General features: G+C 41.4%; 1 protein-coding gene across 2 annotated transcripts in view; it reads left to right on the forward strand.

The window, feature by feature from the left end:
* Positions 1-19,644, forward strand: part of LOC126354759 (TATA box-binding protein-associated factor RNA polymerase I subunit B) — a 292,430-nt gene that overhangs the window by 218,241 nt on the left and 54,545 nt on the right. For both annotated transcript variants that reach the window (XM_050004643.1, XM_050004644.1), the window contains exon 8: positions 14,597-14,786. In XM_050004643.1, the coding sequence (XP_049860600.1) occupies positions 14,597-14,786 (190 nt within the window). The remainder of the gene's footprint in view (positions 1-14,596; positions 14,787-19,644) is intronic.

Consider the following 19,644-nt stretch of genomic DNA (forward strand, 5'->3'; position numbering starts at 1 on the left):
TCCCGTATCTTCCTCTCGTTAGTTACAGTTGACACTTAAGCAGCTGGAATGATGGTCTGCTCAAACAGGTTTTAATTTATCTCCTGAGAAAGCAGTTTGTATTGATTTTAATCATGATCATTCTCTCTTTAAACCTTCAGTACTAAGGCCGTGGGATACTGTTTTACATTTTAAGGAGAGAGTGTGGTTTTTAGGTCTCTTATTTGATAGCAAACTTATTTGGTTACCACATGTGAAGGAGCTCAAAACAAAAGCCCTTAAAGTGTTGGGTATCATGAAGTGCTTGAATGGGAAGGACTGGGGTGCGGATAGATCCTGATTGCTGCAGTTCTGTTAGGGTTTTGTGCAATCATGTTTTGATTATGGTGGAACGGTCTATGGCTTGGCACGACCAACATCTTTAGACTCCATACAGCATGAGAGCATCAGATTGGCCACAGGAGCCTATAGGACGAGCCCTATACCGAGCTTGTGTGCAGTCGGGGGAACAACCATTGTGTGCTTGGCAGTGTTTCGTTGTGGCTAAACAGGTGCCCAAGCTCTAGTCATTTCTGACTTCACTGGCTTTCCTGGCAGGTATTAATATCTGTGAATCCTTAGAACAACTCTGTTGCACTCTTCCACAAGGGACGAAACCGTTCGGTACCCGAGAAACGCAGCTTTTATTGGATCCGGGAGTGACTCCGCCAAACATACAGAAAGAGGGTTGGTGCAAAGCTCCGCCCTGGTTGTTATTGAAACCTAGAGTAATTTTAGATTTGACAGAGTGCACCAAGTTGTTCACGCCAGGCTACATTTTTAAGAATAACTTTATTACCATTTTAAATGAGTACCAGGACTCTAATGTCGTCTACACAGATAGGTCCAAAGAGGGTGATGCTGTCTATTGTTCTATCATTTTTCGTGCTTCTCTCTTTAGGTTCGATCTGCCTAGTGCATTTACTGTCTTTGTCGCTGAATTCTGTGTGACATTTAAAGCTGAGGATCAGATGAAACGTGAATGTGGATCCAAATTATTCATATGCTCTGACTCGCTTGCTGCAGACAATCTACTCTATGTACCCAGTGTACAGAACTGTTCAGAACATCAGTGACACCATCCTGCATTTGCAAAGACCAGGAAAGGAGGTCTCATTCTGTTGGGATCTGGACACATGGGTATCCGTGGGAATGAGTTGGCTGATACCACGGTCAAGGAGGCATGTACCCTTCCCAGTGTAACTGATTGCCCTATCCCTCCATGTGCTGCACTATCATTGGTACAAAGGTCTGTCATGCATCTTTGGGAGAAAAAGTGTCTGGGCATGATGGAAAGTAAGTTGCGATCAATAAAAAGAGACTGTGAGGCCATGGCGCACTTCCTTCTGGCCAGTTAAAATTGATGAAGTCTGTTTAACGTGACTTTGAATAGAACACAGCCACCTGACCCGTGGCTTCCTTCTCAGATGTGAAGAACTGCATGTTTATGATGCATGTGGCACGCTGATTACGGTTCATGACATTTTAACTGACCGTATTTTTTATAATGACGAGAAGGTTCAAGCTGTTTACCGACAGATCTGCCCTCAGTTTTAGGCGATAATGAGCTGAATGTGGCACTTGTTGTATGATTTTGTGTTAAGTCTTCCCTTCTACCTAAGCTTTTAGTATGTTAGAGAACGACTGGCTCATCCTGTTACTATTTTTATGATCCGCCAGTCTCCTTTTCTCAACTTGCTTCATAGTGGCTGTTCAGATTAGATATCATTGTTTATAATGGTCTGCCTTGGCTTGCTTGCTCCATTGTACCATCCAGAGGAGTTGGGTGTGTTCATGTAATTAAGATTACAAGGGAGAGTTGTGATCTTATGTTGTATTTTAGGCTATCTTCATTTTGTGTGCTACAGCCCCATTCGCATCACACAGTTAGCGTAGGAGTGCTGAAGAATGCGATGTTGAGTACCCTCCAGATGCAGCAGCAGCAGCAGCAGCAGCAACAACAACAACAACAAAACAATGTATTGCGACAGGAAAAAGAGTCCACTGCTGTAAGCGATGGGCAGATTTATTCAGCAGGCATGCCAAAGACACTAGTGGTTTGTGGTCTGTGACCATATAGAAAAACATGATTTTTTTTTTTTTTTTAGAACATACACAATTGCCTCTTTTTCTGTCTGAGAATAACACTGTTGCGCTGAGTTTAAGGATTTAAAGGCATATGCAGTAGAGAATCCAGACCCAACCGCATAGTTATGAGCAAGGACGTTGCCAATGCCAAACTGAGACGTGTCCATTGCTAACACAAGGTGCTGACCCAGCTGAAAGGTGACAAAATGAGTGGCTGACCACAGCTTAGATTTCAGGAACTTGAATGCCCAGTCACAAACTGCTGACCAGTGGAAAGGAACATATTTATGTATTAAAACATAGAGTGGTTGTGCCACAATAACAGCATCCAGTATGAATTTGGGATAGTATGCAGTTTTGCCTAAAAATGCTTTTAATTCCTTGACTTATGTGGGATGTGGCATTGCGGCAATAGCATTGTAGCAACCGCTACTCTCGTCGACTGCTGTGTCTGCACATGTTAGTTCCGTTCGCACCATCCATAGATACAGTTGTGTCACAAATTCAGTGACTACATGGCAAGAAAAGAATGGTATAAACTGCCAAGTTTGAATCCGCAGCTTGGAGTGCTGAGTAATGTTGTTGTCTACTCCTTGGACTTATTCTGTTCCTTGGTTACTGTTTTTGTTGTTTACAAGTTACCTATAACAACTGAGCTTCTTTTTCTGTAATACCAGGTAATAAACTGTTCAAGTATATTCTCAGTGCATGTTTGAATATTTATTAAGCACGGGTAGCTCTACACGACGAAAATATACCTGTCAGTGGTGACCCCAACGTGATTCGCACTGAGAAAACCGGTCCCGTGACAAAATCGATTACAGAATGGAATTGCCTGCAGTATTGATACTGGTTGTTCGCCTCTCGCCGTTTTGGCCACTTAATCCATTCCTATGGTTCCCTCAGGTTGAGGCCAGCTTTTGCTATGCTGGAATTACAGCACCACCGACCAAGAATGCATACGAAACATTAAAGACTGAGTTCATTTGTAGAGCTGCAGCATCGCAGGAAGACCATATCAGAAAAGTGCTGATTCAGGAAGATAGAGGCGACGGAAAACTGTCTCAGTACCTGCCTCACCTCCGCAGCAAGGTGGATATCAGAACAGTGCCTGACAGTCTTCTGCATATGCTATGGAGCAGCCATCTGCCACCGCAGATAAATATGATCATCGCATCACAGACAGAGATGTCCCTGGACACTGTTATGGAAGTGCCCAACCGCTTCCAAGATGTCCTCCCTGTTTCACATGCAGATTATGATGCTCTGTCTGACAAAGTTGATGCACTGAGTGCACAGATTGGCACACTGTTGTCTCAAGGAGGTCGTAGTCACTACAGACGACGTAGCCATTCCTCGACTCAGTCTGTATCAGATGCTGGTCCGACCACTTGTTGGTACCACAGAAGATTTGGTGAGCAGGCTAAAAAGTGCACTAACTCCTGAGCCTACCCAAATGCAAACGGCAGTCAGACGTAGGCACCACAGACTGCTCAACTACATCCCGGCTGTTATTCATTACTGACAGGGTATCAGGCTAGAAGTATTCAATTGACACAGGGTCCAACCATAGTATCCTGCCCAGAGCGCAACTACACTGTTGCAGGCCACCCACTGCACTTAGCTTGTCTGCTGCAAATAATTCAAGCAATTGTGAAACATATGGCACGCGGCGTGAAGATTTGAATTTGGGGCTCCGCCGTCAGTTCACATGGGACTTCACTGTAGCAAACATGGCTGAAGCAATAATCAGTCTCGATTTATTAGCTCACTATCAGCTCCTACTGGATGTAGCAAATTCTCACCTAATAGACGATGTTACCAGAGTTACAACCACTGGATAGCATCATGATGCCAGAACATACAACATCAAGGTTATACAGGTTACAGACAAGGAGTATTGCTCACTGCTGCAGGAGTTCCTGACATTAATGAGGCCTCCAGGCACGCCACAGCAAGTTTTGCATGATACGGTCCACCACATAAAAATTATGGACAGGCTGTCTGTGTCTTGCCAGCCGAGACGATTGGCTCCAGTACGCCTCGCCATTGCTAAAACGGAATTCGACACAATGTTATGAGAAGGTATCATCTGACCCTCAAGTAGTCCATGGGCACCTGCACTGCATTTAGTTTCCAAAAAGGGAGGAGCCTGGCATCTGTGTGGCGATTACAGAATGCTCAACTCACTGACTGTGCCTGATAGCTACCCAGTACCACTACGAAAAGGCTGTAGCCACTCACTGCCTGGAGCCACTGTATTCAGTGTTATAGACTGTGCAAAAGCATATACCCAGATTCCCGTGGCAACAGAGGACATCCCAAAGACCCCTATTATTACCATGTGGGTTGTTTGAAAGCAAGTTTATGACCATCGGCCTGCATAATTCTGCTCAAATATGGCAGAGGTTCATTGATTCTGTCTTGCGTGGATTGAACTTTTGTTTTGCCTATCTGGACGATGTGTTAATGTATTCATCATCCAAGGAGCAATATCACCAGCTCCTGAGAGAAGTTTTTGAGAATTTGAAGAAGTATGGCGTGGTGTTAAACAAAGCTAAATGTGTGTTCGGCCAACATCAAGTCAATTTCCTGGGTAATCAAATATCTTCATCAGGCTCATTACCACTCACTGAGAAGATTGAAGCCATATTGCAATTACCCAAGCCATCTACAATAAAAGAGCTATGCAGATACTTAGGAATGCTCAGTTTTTGCCACTGTCCTTTACCACGCACTGCTGAACAACAGCCGCTGTGGACCGAGGAGATGAACATGGCTTTCGAAGTAACCAAAAAGAGCCCAGCACAAGCAGCACCGCTGGCGCACCCCAATCTTGAAGCTCCACTGGCATTAGTGGTGGATGCCAGTCAGTTAGCCACTGGTGCAGCCCTCCAACAATGGGTGGACGATGCCTGGCAGCCGCTGGCTTATTTCTCGTACAAGCTGTCACTTGCGCAACAAAGATGGAGTACATATGATCAGGCACTTTTAGCCATAATCAAGCAATCAGGTACTTTCAACCACAGGTTGAGGCAGGAGAGTATGTGATATACACAGACCACATATGCCTTCCAGAAAAACAGCAACACTTGCTCTCCACGGCAGTACAGCCAATTGGAATTTTTTAGCCAGGTTAGTATGGACGTCTGCCATATATCAGGCATCACTAATGTAGTTGCGGACTGCCTCTCTAGAGTAACCAGTGTCTCACAGTCTGTGGACATGGTGGCACTTGCCAGGGCACAAGAAGATGATTCCGAGCTACTAACCATATTGTATGATTACACTGCAGCACTCAGTTTACACAAGTCGCCATTCCTGGCGAGAACATGAAATTCTACTGTGAAGTATCACATGGCAGATCAAGGGCTTTTGTTCCCGTTGCATTTCACAGGCCATTGTTCGAGTCCTAACATAATCTTTGCCACCCAGGAGTCCAATCAACATTCAAGCTAGTGTCTCAAAGGTTCATGTGGCCAGAGATAGAAAGAGACTGAGCAAATGGACGAGAACTTGCTAGCACTGCCAACTTTGAAAAATCACTCGCCACATTCATTCCCCAATAGGAGAGTTCCCGGACACTTCTTCATGCTTCGCCCATGTACATCTTGATGTGTTAGGACCACTTACTCCACCGGATGGCCAGCAGTACATATTCACAATGACTGATAGTTGTGCACAATGGCCCTAAGCAGTACCTACGGATAACATCTCCACGTAAACACTAGCCACCACTTTCACATCAACCTGGCTGGTGAGATTCGGCTGTCTGCTCCATATCCCCACCGACAGAGGCTGACAGTTTTGAGACAGACTTGTTCACACAGTTAGCAAAGTTCTTTGGCTAAGAACATCACAAAATGGCCAGTTATCATCTGGCCAGCAATGGCATGCTTGAACGTTGGCATCAAATGCTGAAGGTTGCACTAATGTGCCATGAGACATCTTGGACATTTGCACTACCCATAGGCGTGCTGGGGCTACGAGCTGCATGCAAACCAGATATAGAGGCCTTGGCAGCTGAATTGGTTTATGGCGAGACTCTACGCCTACCAGGGGAGTTTGTCAACACAGACCTACTGTCATAAACAGACGACCAACCAGAGTTCCTTCATAAGTTACGGGAACATGTAAGCCAAATCAAACCCACAAAGGCCTCCAGGCATGGTTGTCCAACAACTTTTGTGCATAACAACCTCGAAAGTTGTTTGCATGTTATGTTACATACAGACTGTGTCAAGCCACCACTGCAGCCACCATATACTGGACCCCATTGCATCCTGCGCAGACACACACACACACACACAGACGATGGTAATCATAGTAAAAGGCAAACAGGCCACCGTGTCCCTTAGCAGAGTGAAGTCGGCTTACATTTTCAAGGAGTCAAGAGCTCAACACCTGACAGATGCAACACCTTGACTTCTGGCACTGCCGCCGCAACAGGTCAATGCAGAACCAACACGCACCGTCCGCTCGGGATGACGTTCACTTCTCTGCCAGGTTCAGAGAAGACGCACCATGCTCCGCTTTCCAACTGCTACTCATGTTGACTGCTGTGTCCACACATGTTAGTTCCATTCACGCTATCCATAGATACAGCTGTGTCACGAATCCAGTGACTGCACGGCAACAAATGAATGCTGTAAACCACCGCTTGGATCATTAAATAATGTTGTTGCGTACTCTTTGGAGTTATTATTTTTGTTTTCATGTTTATTCTGTTCCTTGGTTACTGTTTTTGTTGTTTACAAGTTACTTCTTTTTCTGTAATACCAAGTAATAAACCATTCAAGTATATTCTCAATGCATGTTTGAAAATTTATTAAGTACAGGTAGCTCTACATGACGAAAATATCAGTACACTGGCACAGTGGTTTAATGGCAGGAAGAGATGCTTCAAAACCCAAACCAATAAAGGACAGCTGAAAAAATTGTGTCTTGTCCAAATTTTAGACTGTAGAACAGAAAACTGAACTCACAGCTTCTGCATATGTTCCTTTATAGAGGCACCAGACAGTACTGTGTCATCTAAATAGTTGACACAGCCTGAAACAGATGCAATAAGTTTCTCTATAAAGTGTTGAAAAATAGCTTTTCTCCACGCTACACCAAAAGGCAAATGCTGTTACTGATAAAGCCCAAATAGGATGTTGATAACTAGAGGATGTTTAGATTCCTCATTGAGTGGCAGCTGTAAATATGCCTCTACCGAGTCAGTCTTTGAAAAATACTGGTCCCCTGATAAGTTTTCCAACAGCTCAAGAGGGCGCGGCAACAGATAGGTATAAAAGATTGGCTGTGCGTTAAACCCCCCCCCCCCCCCCTCCCAATTATCATCAGTGGTGCTCACCATTCACTGCAAGAGAGAGTTTGAATAATTTCAAGGGATCGAAAAAGATAAAAAGATCTAATTCTGCCTTTACTTGATCCATAAACTTACTGGTACCAGGTGGGCCAGGAAAAAACAGAGGCAGGCAGACATTTCATTGTAATGTGAGCTGGAAATTTTGTTGGACAACCCAGTCCGGAAGAAAAAGAGAGGGAAATTTGGCACAGAGAGTATGTGACTGTCGATACAGAACTTGATCTGAAACTAAATGCACATTGAAGAAAATCCAATTAGTTTAAAAGTGACCAAACCAAACAGATTTTCAGTGTAAGCATTGTCCACAGTTAGGATTGTTAATGACCAAACCACAGCTTTGTAAGTCATAGGTGCAGAAAGCTGTCCAGGAATGGGAATTTGTTGTTTGTTACAACTCACCAGTCTCCATAACACTGGAGTCGGAGGGGCAGAACCCAAGTCCATATAAGACTTTGAATTCACCAATGTTACTGCTGCACCCATGTTCATTTGCATTCTCAGTGGCTCATTAAATACCCACACCTCAGTGTATAACTTGCTGCGAGACACCATCACAGCTGATACACTGTTCACATTCATGTTTGTTTCATCCTCACTCATATTTGGAAAGGATTTATATATAGAAGCAATGTGTCCTTTCTTATGGCACTTGTTACAACTGCCCATCATTTGGGACACACAATCTGTACGTGTTGAATAAAGCAGTATGGGCATGAAGGCAGTGGAGCACTAGGCTCTCGCTGTTGTGATGTGAAGTGTTGTTGTCACAAATGCCGATTACCGATATGACACTGACACAGCAGCTGCACTGTTGTAATAGTGTCTATGTTCTCTTGCAAACTGTCTGAAGGCTGGGAAGGGTGAGAGGAACTGATATCTGAAACTTTGTACCAGGCTTCCATCAGACTACCTGCATCCCATGAAACTTGAAATGACTGAGCTACGTTCAATACTTCTGTAAGCAAAGGATTTTCACATTGTAGGGCTCACTCTGGAACTTCCCTGCAAACATATGATTGCCTCAAAAACCATCCGATCATTGTAGGACTCCTTTTGAACATTTGTCATAAAATTATGAACTACACTAAGTCCATGTAGTTCGCTGTTCGTATCCTGTGTGTTTTGGCCACTTTTGGCAGCAATAAAACTACACATGAGCAGCAATAACATGAGTATGTTTACAGTGACAGGAAGAAAGTAACTCACACATCTAATCAAAAGAAAGACTAAAAAGTGCTCGTAATGGGGAAAGCTGATACAACAACTGATACCCGTGAGGTGTCATCCACAATGAAAAAAGGGCCTTGCACAAGTTTATGTTTGTTACACCAGATGTCTGGAAATATTGTTGAGGTGTTTTTCGTAAGTATCCCAGTCTTATGCTACATTGTCGTGCATAGGAAATGGTGGTGGATATGTTGCTGTCAGAGCCACACGTTGTGCCATTGTAGTCATTAAACTGGAAGTAGCAACCTGCTGTTGCTCAAGGAGAGATTTAACCACTGCCTCCACAGAAATTAAACTAATGGTTGAAGGGGAACACGTGGAATCGAATCCCATCGTCATTGCCCAAAAATGTTCTAACCCAAGAACACTGTAATTTATTGCTCGAACAGAAGACATGCGTGGAAGACAAGGTACAATACAATTAGCAGTACACAAGTGGCTTGTGGAGCCTGTTGCTCCAGCCAGTGTATTCATTAGTTCCAACAGGAGACTTAGCAAGCAGGCTGCACACGTGACTACTGCCGTATTAGCAGGCAAGGTAGCCTCTAGTGACCAACCCAAACACAGAATTCTGAATGAACTATGAAGTGGTGCACACACAAAATTCGGAGTTACAGCATGATGCCTTCACATGGGCAATTTCTTGAACAGGTTTAATGTGAGAAAAACAGCCAGCTGCATGCCATCGAAATCTCTCATTTCTTCTTGGGTCTCTTAATTAGTGATGGCAGTGAAAACTGTACATTGTCATTTTCTCCTCTTAAACCAAAATTACAATGTATTTTACTACCAGAGCTGTTTTACACTTTTCTTTTAGATGGCATGTTCTTGCAAATGCTACATCTTTTGTTATTACTTATTTGAGCATTGAGCTGCTTACAAATATGAATCAGCATTGAAATCCTCAATTTTTGCTTCTGAATCAGTCATTAAGGTCTTCATCCACATAACTGAAAATATCACAGTAAACAAATTTTGCCATTTGAAAGCTGCAGAAATGTGCAGAAAGTGGGTCAGCAAACACCACAGAGGTGGTAATGGAATGCAGACATCCTTCCTTGTTTGTTCATTTAATTTATTTTAATATTCTGTAGATCATAATTGCAACCTCTCACTGTGATGTTGTCAATGAGAATGGCAATAAACTTTCTCAATGAAAAATATGGCAACATGCTGACCATTTACATGATCTTTTTAAGCTACTTCTTTTTTTTTTACATTTAATGTTTTATCCTTAACTAAGATCTCTCTCTCTCTCTCTCTCTCTCTCTCTCTCTCTCTCTCTCTCTCTCTCTCTCTCTCACACACACACACACACACACACACACACACACACAGCAACCCTATTATTACACATTCTGTGAAGTAGAAGGATCTGTCAGGCAGATATGATGAATTTAATCTGTTATTTACTGAATTCTTCATATCACTCAGTAGGCAATCAAAGATTTTTATGTCTGAATGTCTCATTCCTTTCTGTGTCGAAGTTAAGTGATGTGTAGTGTAAGTCATTTCTCCTTCTACTATTATGATATTATGAATGTTACTGTTGTTTTCAAATTGTGATTTATTATTGAGAACTAACTTCAAATGAGAGTAAATGTATTTTGAGGCTGTTGTCAGAAAGACCAACTGTTTAAAGAGCTATTCACAAGAAGCTGTAGAGTGGACACTACATGTTACCTTTAAAGTACACATCTTGCGACAAATCATATTTTGCTTCTATGAGGCATTTTCAGAAAGTAAGTGTGTTATAACTGTATTGGAGTGTGATTTTTTGTGAGCTGGCAACACTAAGTGGTAGAAGGGGATCCCCTGAGGAGAGCGAGCATCTCAGAAGCACAGTAGTGTGTAAACTCAAGTTGTAGTGTCCATTTGCATGAAAGGTGTCGATAAGATCCTACTAAGTGCGAGTTGCATGTTGTGATTCATTTCGTGCTTGCAGAAGGAATAAGAATTACTGAAATCTTTTCGCGAATCAAAACTGTTTATGGAGAAGGTGTTACGAACAGAATGAGTGTTTTTAAGTGATGTAGAGAGTTAAGTGGAGGCAGAACAAATGTTCATGACGAGCAGAGGAGTGGAAAACCTTCCATTTTGTCTGAGGAGCTGGAGTAAAAAATCAAGGAAACTCCTTGTGGAAACCACTGAAGAACTCTCTTATGAGATACTCAGAAAATGCTGGGATACCAGAAACTGTGCACGAGGTGAGTCCCAAAAAATCTGTCAGAGCAGCACAAGAAAATCGGGTTTTAGCACCTGAGCGTATTGAATTCGAAGGTGAGGATTTTCTGAGCTCTGTTGTGACTGGAGATGAAACATGGATGGCTCATTACGTGCCTGAGACCAAAAGAGAGCCATCACAGTGGCAACACATCAATTCTCCATCTAAAAAATTAAAAACCACAATTTCAGGCAAAAAGAAAGGAAAAAACCCATGGCTTCATTTTTCTGGGACCAAAAAGGCATCATTTTGGTTGAATTTTTGCCTCAGGGAGACCATGAATGCACAACAATATTGTAAGACCCTAAAGAAAACACTAAAGGAGCATTCAAAAAAAAAGAAGTGAAATGCTGATGAGAGGACTGTGCCTGTCCTCACACAGCCTTGGCTACCAAGGCAATCTTGGACTCATTTGGTTGTAATGACTTGGCACTATCAAAATATGATCTTTTCACCGCCCTGAAGGTAGACATGGGTAGAATTAAATCTTCTTTGAGTAGGGCATAAAGAAGTTTGTACTACAGCTCACCACATGAATTGCAAGGGATGGCCATTATATGGAAAAATAGTCAAATGTATTTACAACATCCTGTAATTTTCTCAAATACACATTTTCTAAAAAGAAAAAAAAATCTGGTACACTTACTTTCTCAGCATGCCTTGTTGTTCATTTTCTTATCAATATAAACACCTAATAAATGACGATGTAAATAAAACAGAAAGAAACTTCCACATGGGAAAAATATATTAAAAATAAAGATTCCAAGACTTACCAAGCGGGAAAGCGCCGGCAGACAGGCACATGAACAAAACACACAAACACACACACAGAATTACAAGCTTTCGCAACTGGCAGTTGCTTCGTCAGGAAGGAAGGAAGGAGAGGGAAAAATGAAAGGGTGTGGGTTTTAAGGGAGAGGGTAAGGAGTCATTCCAATCCCGGGAGCGGAAAGACTTCCCTTAGGGGAAAAAAAAAGGACAGGTATACACTCGCGCACACACACACACACATATCCATCCGCACATACACAGACACAAGCTTGTGTCTGTGTATGTGCGGATGGATATGTGTGTGTGTGTGTGCGCGAGTGTATACCTGTCCTTTTTTTTTCCCCTAAGGGAAGTCTTTCCGCTCCCGGGATTGGAATGACTCCTTACCCTCTCCCTTAAAACCCACACCCTTTCATTTTTCCCTCTCCTTCCTTCCTTCCTGACGAAGCAACTGCCAGTTGCGAAAGCTTGTAATTCTGTGTGTGTGTTTGTGTGTTTTGTTCATGTGCCTGTCTGCCGGCGCTTTCCCGCTTGGTAAGTCTTGGAATCTTTATTTTTAATATAAACACCTAATAATTTAGAATATTTATTAGTTTAATCATGTTTCATTCTAATTCTTTTCTTATCGGGCTTTACGCAGCACAGAATAGTGTGCACTGTGTTTAACTGAAGTTCAATGAAAGTCCATTTGTAAAGAACCAGTAGTTAATTTTTGTGAAAATTTTGTTTACATTTTTAAATGTAGGAGTTTATCCATTAGGATTGATTATAGTATGTCCCTTGCCAGCAAAGGGCATCTGTGGTGTATAATGGCATATGATTCGTATATGTATAGCAAACCAAAATCAAACCCAGTGTTGATCCCTATGGTACACTTCTTAATGGGACACCCCTCTAATGGGTTACTCTGCATCCTTATAATTAGGTAGGATGAAAACTAGTAATCAGCAAGTTCTCTGACACCACAACATGTAAGCTTCTCAAGGAGAATACTGTAAGTGAATAATCAGATGCTTTTTGACAAGTCATATAAAATACTGGTTGTTAGTGATTTGTCATTTAAATTTGCAACAGTAGGCACAAAGTGGAATATCGGCTACAAAATGATTGTGCACAGCATGAGCCATTCTCTGGCATCATTTGCCTAACTGACTGACACTGCCCAAGTCCTGCTCAAGTGCTATCCACAAAGTGTTAATAAGCTCATGTTTATAGAGGTGTTTTGCTCTTCATTCGTCACTTTCATCCTTTTTTTTCTTATATTCATAGTTATTTATTCATTTAGTTTATTCCCCCTGTAGCCAGTCATTTCAATAATTCTGTGATGTGTGGATCATTTACAACAATTTTGTTAATGTGTTATTACTGAAGTATATGCTATCTGCTGTTGCTCATTGCAATGGCAGTGCCTGTCAGGTAGTGTGGTCAGTTGGTCACCATGATCGTAATACATGGGTGGAATATACACAGCACGCTAATAAATCACAGGATGGTGGAGTCTCTATCGATTTTCAATTGCTCCCCTGATAATAACCAGTAGATGCCCAGTCGAAATATCTTGCAATGAAGTGAACAATGGCCAGCTGCAAGTCTTTTTTGAATGTTCCATTTGCATAATCACTATACTAATAATAAAATAAGGGGGAGGAGGAGAAGAATAATATTAAGTTCACCAATTACAAGCTCTTTAGAGACCAATAAATTTGTTGGAAAAAATGTTATGTTGGTAAGTTGTAAAGTAATTTTTTGGTCTCCTGCATACTCGCATTATATTAGCCTGAAATGTATACTTTCATTTTCTACACTTTCTGAAAAATAGTATGCTCTGATAACTACCTTTCAAATTCCTTTCAAGATGGATTCTGCCATCCTTACCTCTCTTACTTACATTAGTACTGGTATCTGTTTTGTTTGCTTGACACTCTTCTCAATATGAACATGTTTTTCTTGACATTCCAGTCTTACCAATCCAATCTTTCTTTAATACAGTTCTAATCTGCGGTCCTTGTTCCTCTCCGGTTCCATGAACATGGTGATCCAACATTCCTAATGAGTAAAAAATTCTCAAGTTCATTCACTTTTGGATAAATAAATGGCTCCTTCACCATCAGACATTTCATTTCCAGTGACAATTGAAACTGTGTGCCAGGACCAGAACATCATTTATACACATCATAAACACTTCGGTGTGCATCTGGGTGAATGACAAGATGACAACTGTGCAGTTCTCTTCTTTTTTCCCCCAGTTCTTTGTAATATTCTTTACTAGTCTGACTATGGTCAATATTACTTTATTGTGTGTCCACTATATTGTTTTTTCTTCCTTTTTTCAGTTCATCTGTTTCTGTAAAGATAAGAATGTATTGTATACCTGGTGCTTTACAGCTTGTAAATGTACCGTAATTATAATTGACAGTATTGTGATGTTCTTCCAAACCTGTCCCATCTTCATACCCTGCTTATGATCTTGTACTTGTATTTCTGTTCATTTTCATTGTACAGACTTGAAGTCATCACCATCTTCTTTTTCTTCATATTTGCAGGAATTTGTTTGTTTTTTAAGTTCATAATTCTCAGCACTAGTATTAATTAATTTTCCAACAAGCAGCCTCCAATAAAACTTGTGTTGTTGTTGATTAATGGCACTCATGTAATTAATTTATAAATAATTTTTATTGGTAATCCCTATATTGAAGTAGATTGTTTAGCCAGATGTCTTTACAATCTGCTGTTCATTTCTAAATTCTTTAACATTGATACTATCACAGAATGTTGACATAAGTTTGATAAGATTCTTTATATTGAAACTCAGATTTGATGTAAATAAAGTTTTCTTTGCATATTGTGGCTTGTACACTTATCAGGAAGTGAAGTGAACATTTTTCCTCTTATTACAGATATGATGATAACACTGGTGGAGCGGCTTGCTGAATTTATTCCTGTTCTCCCTTATTTTAAGGAAAATAAATATTTTTATAGTTTTGAGGTGCAGACAATGGCCATGATTATTTTCGTGCTGAAATTACTTCTAGGATTGGATGATCGTACAGAGCACAGTGTGTCAGAAACTGCAGAAAGGCTAAATGGGTGAGTATATGATTATTACTGTAACAGAATGTCTAATTATGATAGTGCCTCAAGTCCTTACATTAATGTAAATGTCTACATCTACATTCATGGTCTGCAAGCCACTGTGCGGTACATGGTCGTGGATAACCTGTACCACTGGTAGTCATTTCCTTTCCTGTTACACTCAAAAATACAGCGGGGGAAAAAGGACTATCTATGTGTCTCTGTAGGAACCCTAATTTCTTATATCTTATCTTCATGATCCTTACACAGAAAAAGTATGTTAACATAAATAGAATCATTTTGCAGTAAGTTTCAAATGCAAGTTCTCTAAATTTTCTCAATAGTGTTCCGTGAAAAGAATGTCACCTTCCCTCCAGGGATTCCTTGTTGAGTTCCCAAAGCATCTCCGTAACACTTGTGTGTTGTTCATATCTACCAGTAACAAATCTAGCAGTTGCCTCTGAATTGCTTCAGTGTCTTCCTTTAATTTTACCGACTCGAGCAATACTCAAGAATAATCTGTACTAGAATGCTATACGCGGTCTCCTTTACAGATGAACCACACTTTCCCAAAATTCTCCCAGTAAACTGAAGTCAGTGATTCACCTTTCATACTACATTCTTCACATGTTCATTCCATTTTATATCACTTTGCAACATTACACTTAGATATTTAAATGATGCAACTGTGTCAAGCAGGACCTACTAATTCTGTATCCGAACATCATGGGTTTGTTTTTCCTATTCATCGGCATTAACTTACTTTTTTCTACAATTAGAGCTATCTGCCATTTATTACTCCAACTAAAAATTTTGTAAAAGTCACCAAAGCATCATCAGCAAACAACTGCAGATCGCTGCCCATCCTGTGCACCAGGTCACTTATGTGTATAGGCAATAATAGCAGTCCTATCACACTTCTTTGATGCACTGCTGACAATACCCTTGTCTCAGATGAACGTTTGGCATTGAGAATAACACACTGGGTTCTGTTATTTAAGAAATCTTTAATCCACTCACATATCTGGAAACCTATTCCATATGTCCACACTTTCATTGACAGCCTGCAGTAGGGCACTGTGTCAGGTGCTTTCCGGAAAGTTAGAAATGTGGTATCTACCTATTGCCCGTCATCCATAGTTCCCTGTATATTATATGAGGAAAGGACAAGCTGAGTTTTGCATATGTTATGCTATCTAAAACCGTGCTGATTCGTGGACACAAGCTTTTCGGTCCCAAGAAAGTTTATTGTATGCAAATGTAGTATATTTTCAAGGATCCTGCAGCAACCCAATATTAGGAACATTGTTTGGCAATTTTGTGGTTCCGTTCTTTTACCCTCCTTATATACAGGAGTCACCTGCAATTTTTTCCAGTCACTTGGGATTTTGCACTAGGCAAGAGATTCACGATAAATGCAAGCTAGGTAAGGGGCCAATGCCGTAGAGTACTCCTTGTAAAACCAAATTGGGATTCCATCAGGACGTGGCAGCCTAATTGTTTCTCTGGGCCAACCGCTATCGGCCTGAAAACCTTTTTGATGGTGACAATATTTTGCTTGATGTATGCTACCACAGTAGACCGACTGCCACAGGTTTTGTGTCCCAGGTGGTTTGAATGAAAATAATTACAGGTGAGACAAATATTGATTGGCTGTCAAGGTCTCATGTTGTTATTCTACTCAGTATCAGGCTGCGGGAAGGCATGGTCTACAACCCTACCTGCAGGGAGCCACTGATTTGAGTGGATACTGAGAGAAGGTGGCAGAAATTGCAACACAAATAAAAGATTTAGAAATTAACACAAAGAGATGTATTCTGAAATTAGCACAGAAAATGTACTCTTAGCTGGGGCAGGTTCCACTGACATAGAAACATACATAGAATGACATACAGAGATAGCATTCACCTATAGCTATGCAAGTTGAACTGAGAACACTTCAGAGTAAGAATCCAGAACCATTAGAACTAGGCTTTGGCAACAAAAGGAAGGACTGACAGAATTCGGTACACCTTAGCACATCGCTGGTGCTGCTATTCTTCCATTTCATCACTAAATACTGATGATTGTCAAATGACCAAGACAATGATCAAATGTGAGCACAATTATTAGATTGTGCCCAAAGTCATGAACATTTGAGCTTTATCGTCACATGGTGGAGCAGTCGTATGGACAATAGGCAGTCGTAGGTGCAGCTAGTGGACCTTCCAAGATGTTTCAGAGTGGGGCAGGAGCAGTGATGCTCATGGCTTTTGTTAGCTGGTCAGCGCCTCACACTAGTACGTCCATGGTTTAAAAAAAAGTAGCTCTGGTGCTGCCAACTTGTTGAGTGGTTACACAGCTAGCTGTCATCTCCTGGGCCATAGACTTGGCTGCTTCCTTTTTGTCCCAGAGGTTTCCTAACCTGGCACAGCTTCGGCCATTGGGATGACAGGATGTTCAGTGTTCACGAGCACCTCAAGACAAAGAAGATCCCCATTTAAACTTGAATCTTTTTAACAGTAGCTGCTATTTTGAACAATTTATTAATTCCTCTCAAAATGATGGCAGCCGAGATCTGTTTTCAAATCTTGGTTTCTCTGCCTGTAGGAAATTATTATGCTTTAAGTTTTGGTTGCATTTGTAGATACTTCAGAATCAAATTTATATGCAAATTATATACAGAACAGCAGTATGTTCCTCAACAAAAGGTCTCAAATCAGTCACACAATTTCATATTCATTAAGTACTCTTGACTCATCCTTTGTTTCCGGCCTTGCACAGCTGCCAACATGCTCTTCACTGCACATGGCATTCTTGTGAGGGTTCGTAACATGGTGTGTTACATTGCAGGTGGGCTGCGAAACTCCTGCCTATCATTCAGTCAGCTACTCTTCACGTGTGGTTATTTCAAACTTATAGAAAATTAGCTATTTAGTAGTGCAGTCTAAGAAACTGATTGTAATTTTGCAACATTATATTAATTAATGTTATTGATGTTTCATTTGTTGTACATGAGATGTCTCTGAATAGAAGCAATACATTTCTAATTAAATGTGATAACGTATCTAATATGTATGAATGTTTTCTATCTATGCTTAGTAGTGCTGTAGGTGACAGCTTAAACTTTGTTCGAACTGCACAAGGGTAGCCACACATAATGTGGTGATGCAGTGGTTAGCACACTGGACTCACATTTGAGAGGACAATGGTTCAAACCCACATCTAACCAACCAGATTTAGGTTTTCCGTAATTTCCATAAGTCCTTCCATGCAAACGCCAGGGTGGTTCTTTTCAAAGTGCACGCCTAATTTCCTTCCCCATCCTTGACACAAGCTGAGCTTGTGCTCTGTCTCTAATGACCTCTATGTCGAGGGGGTGTTCAAAATGAAATGGCCAACATTAGTCACAATGCATTAAGGAAGGACACAGATAAGATTGCAGTGTCTTAAAATCATAAACCAAACTGCTAGAGGATGGCAGAGAGGTGCAAATAAAGATTTCCAATGGTTTACCATGATTCACTATCAGTGAAGAGTGGCTGCATGCCTATTATCGAATTACTCCTATAGTCTGATATGGTAAAGCTCCTGGTCACTAGTGTGCTGGATGAAGATGATATCCACTGTCACCCTCCCCCTTACAGGAACTTCATAAAACTGTGAACTACTAGTCCTTCACAATGGGAAGCAGGGGTGGTGCGATGTCAAGTTGCATTCTTCCCCTGAATTGGCAGCCCTGCTATGCTGCAGGAGCTGGTTGCAGTGGTGTATAGTTGTTTCAGATCAAGTGTGTAAGATGATGGAAATGACTGCAGGGTCAGTGACTCAACACTGCAAATATTGTGATGATATAATATTATATTACATGTTTGCACTGGCACAGGAAAAAGCTGGGGTCCCATGTCAATCTGGAATGTTAGCCACCTCTGGTTGATGCAGTATTTGGTCATAATGGCAGTGACCTAGTTCTCTGGGTGGTGACCAGCCTTCAAGGAAGTGTCAGCATCCCTAAAGTATGCAGCGATACTCATCTTCTGCATTAGTATTGGAATTTGATGACACTGAAAATGTGAGGCAACACTTGTTCTTCACATTGACAAGTCCACTGTAGCCATGTACAGGGTGTTACAAAAAGGTACGGCCAAACTTTCAGGAAACATTCCTCACACACAAAGAAAGAAAATATGTTATGTGGACATGTGTCTGGAAACGCTTACTTTCCATGTTAGAGCTCATTTTATTGCTTTTCTTCAAATCACATTAATCATGGAATGGAAACACACAGCAACAGAACGTACCAGCGTGACTTCAAACACTTTGTTACAGGAAATGTTCAAAATGTCCTCCGTTAGGATACATGCATCCACCCTCCATCGCATGGAAATCCTGATGCGTTGATGCAGCCCTGGAGAATGGCATATTGTATCACAGACGTTGACAATATGAGCACGAAGAGTCTCTACATTTGGTACCGGGGTTGCGTAGACAAGAGCTTTCAAATGCCCCCATAAATGAAAGTCCAGGGGGTTGAGGTCAAGAGAGCGTGGAGGCCATGGAATTGGTCCGCCTCTACCAATCCATCGGTTACCGAATCTGTTGTTGAGAAGCGTACGAACACTTCGACTGAAATGTGCAGGAGTTCCATCGTGCATGAACTACATGTTGTGTTGTACTTGTAAAGGCACATGTTCTAGCAGCACAGGTAGAGTATCCCGTATGAAATCATGATAACGTGCTTCATTGAGTGTAGGTGGAAGAACATGGGGCCCAATCGAGACATCACCAACAATGCCTGCCCAAACGTTCACAGAAAATCTGTGTTGATGACGTGATTGCACAATTGCATGCGGATTCTCATCAGCCCACACATGTTGATTGTGAAAATGTACAA

The sequence above is a fragment of the Schistocerca gregaria genome, chromosome 3 (genome assembly GCF_023897955.1).
Source record: "Schistocerca gregaria isolate iqSchGreg1 chromosome 3, iqSchGreg1.2, whole genome shotgun sequence".
Lineage (NCBI taxonomy): Eukaryota > Metazoa > Arthropoda > Insecta > Orthoptera > Acrididae > Schistocerca > Schistocerca gregaria.